General features: G+C 45.6%; 1 protein-coding gene across 1 annotated transcript; it reads right to left on the minus strand.

Moving 5' to 3' along the window:
• LOC100696306 (induced myeloid leukemia cell differentiation protein Mcl-1 homolog) lies at window positions 1-822 on the minus strand. The gene is given in 1 exon segment (XM_013264682.2): window positions 1-822. A coding segment is annotated over 1 exon segment (618 nt). The 3' UTR covers window positions 1-204.
• Window positions 823-1,284: the final 462 nt, after the last annotated feature.

Here is a 1,284-nt window from a genome sequence, read left to right on the forward strand (position 1 = left end):
TTCAATTTTATACAGCGCCAAATCACAACAAATCACAACAAGCACAACAACAGTTGCCTTGATATAAGGTAGGGTCTGCGTTATATTGTAAGGTAGACCCTACAATAACACATACAGAGAAAAACCCAACAATTCAATTCAATTTATTTGAATGTCCAATGGGGAAGGGAAAAAAAAGAGGAGGTTGCTCAGTGTCCAACAAATTCACCTGATCAACAGTGCCAGTGTTGCCCCAATACAAGCAAATCCAGCAAAGGCCATGAGTGTGTTCCTGACTATCGACTCAGGGTCTGCTACTCGAACGAACGCCACAAAGCCATCCCATGCATTGTTTTTGATAATCCAGTCTCGCTGTTCAGACAGCAAGTATGCAGAAATCTCTTGACTCACTAGCACCACGCAGTTGTCCCTGCCCTTTTCCTTCAGGTGCTGAGACACCACTGCCCCGAAGGCCACAAAGCTGACAATACGACCCCAGTTGGTCGTGTGGTCTCCAAAGAGGCTCTTCGCTACAAATGACATATCTTCTTCTCTTTCATCCAATGACAATTTATTAATCATTCCGTTGTAAGCATATCTGTGCTTTTCTAATACGTCCGCAACAACTCTTTTCATCATTTTTAGTGCTTTGGTTTCCTTTCGTTGAGGCTGAGAAAGTCCAGTAAAGTCTCCCAAAAAACTGTGAATAATGAGTTTAGTTTCTCTCTCCAGCTCCTCGTCGGATTAACTGTCCGAATGAAACTCCGGGGTGCTCGGCAACGAACCGTCTTCCTCCCAGTCCCGGATAGCTTTTGTTGTATACCCGTTTGTTGAGGTTACCATATGACCCCCTATGAGCAAGCACTTTGGCGACAGTGGGAAGGAAAAACTCCTTTTTAACAGGAAGAAACCTCCGGCAGAACCAGGCTCAGGGAGGGGCGGGGCCATCTGCTGCAACCGGTTGCTGTGGAAGAGAGACAGAGATTAATAACAAGTATGATTCAGTGCAGAGAGGTCTATTAACACATAGTGAGTGAAGAAGAAACACCCTCGGCCTGCGCATCAAGGATTCTGATAATTTTTTGTCTGTTTGGGAGCTGACACAGTCTCTAAGGAGATGGGTTTTTTGGGGGGATAACAGAAGGAGAGAAGCTGCAGAGAGGCGTGTAAGACTGCAACTCTGCTTCCTGGTCCCAACTCTGGATAGTCACATTTTGGGGGGTTTAATAAATTTGGCCAGATTTCTAGAAATGAGAGCTGCTCCATCCAAAGTGGGATGGATGCCGTCTCTCCTAACAAGACCAG

The sequence above is a fragment of the Oreochromis niloticus genome, linkage group LG19 (genome assembly GCF_001858045.2).
Source record: "Oreochromis niloticus isolate F11D_XX linkage group LG19, O_niloticus_UMD_NMBU, whole genome shotgun sequence".
Classification (NCBI taxonomy): domain Eukaryota; kingdom Metazoa; phylum Chordata; class Actinopteri; order Cichliformes; family Cichlidae; genus Oreochromis; species Oreochromis niloticus.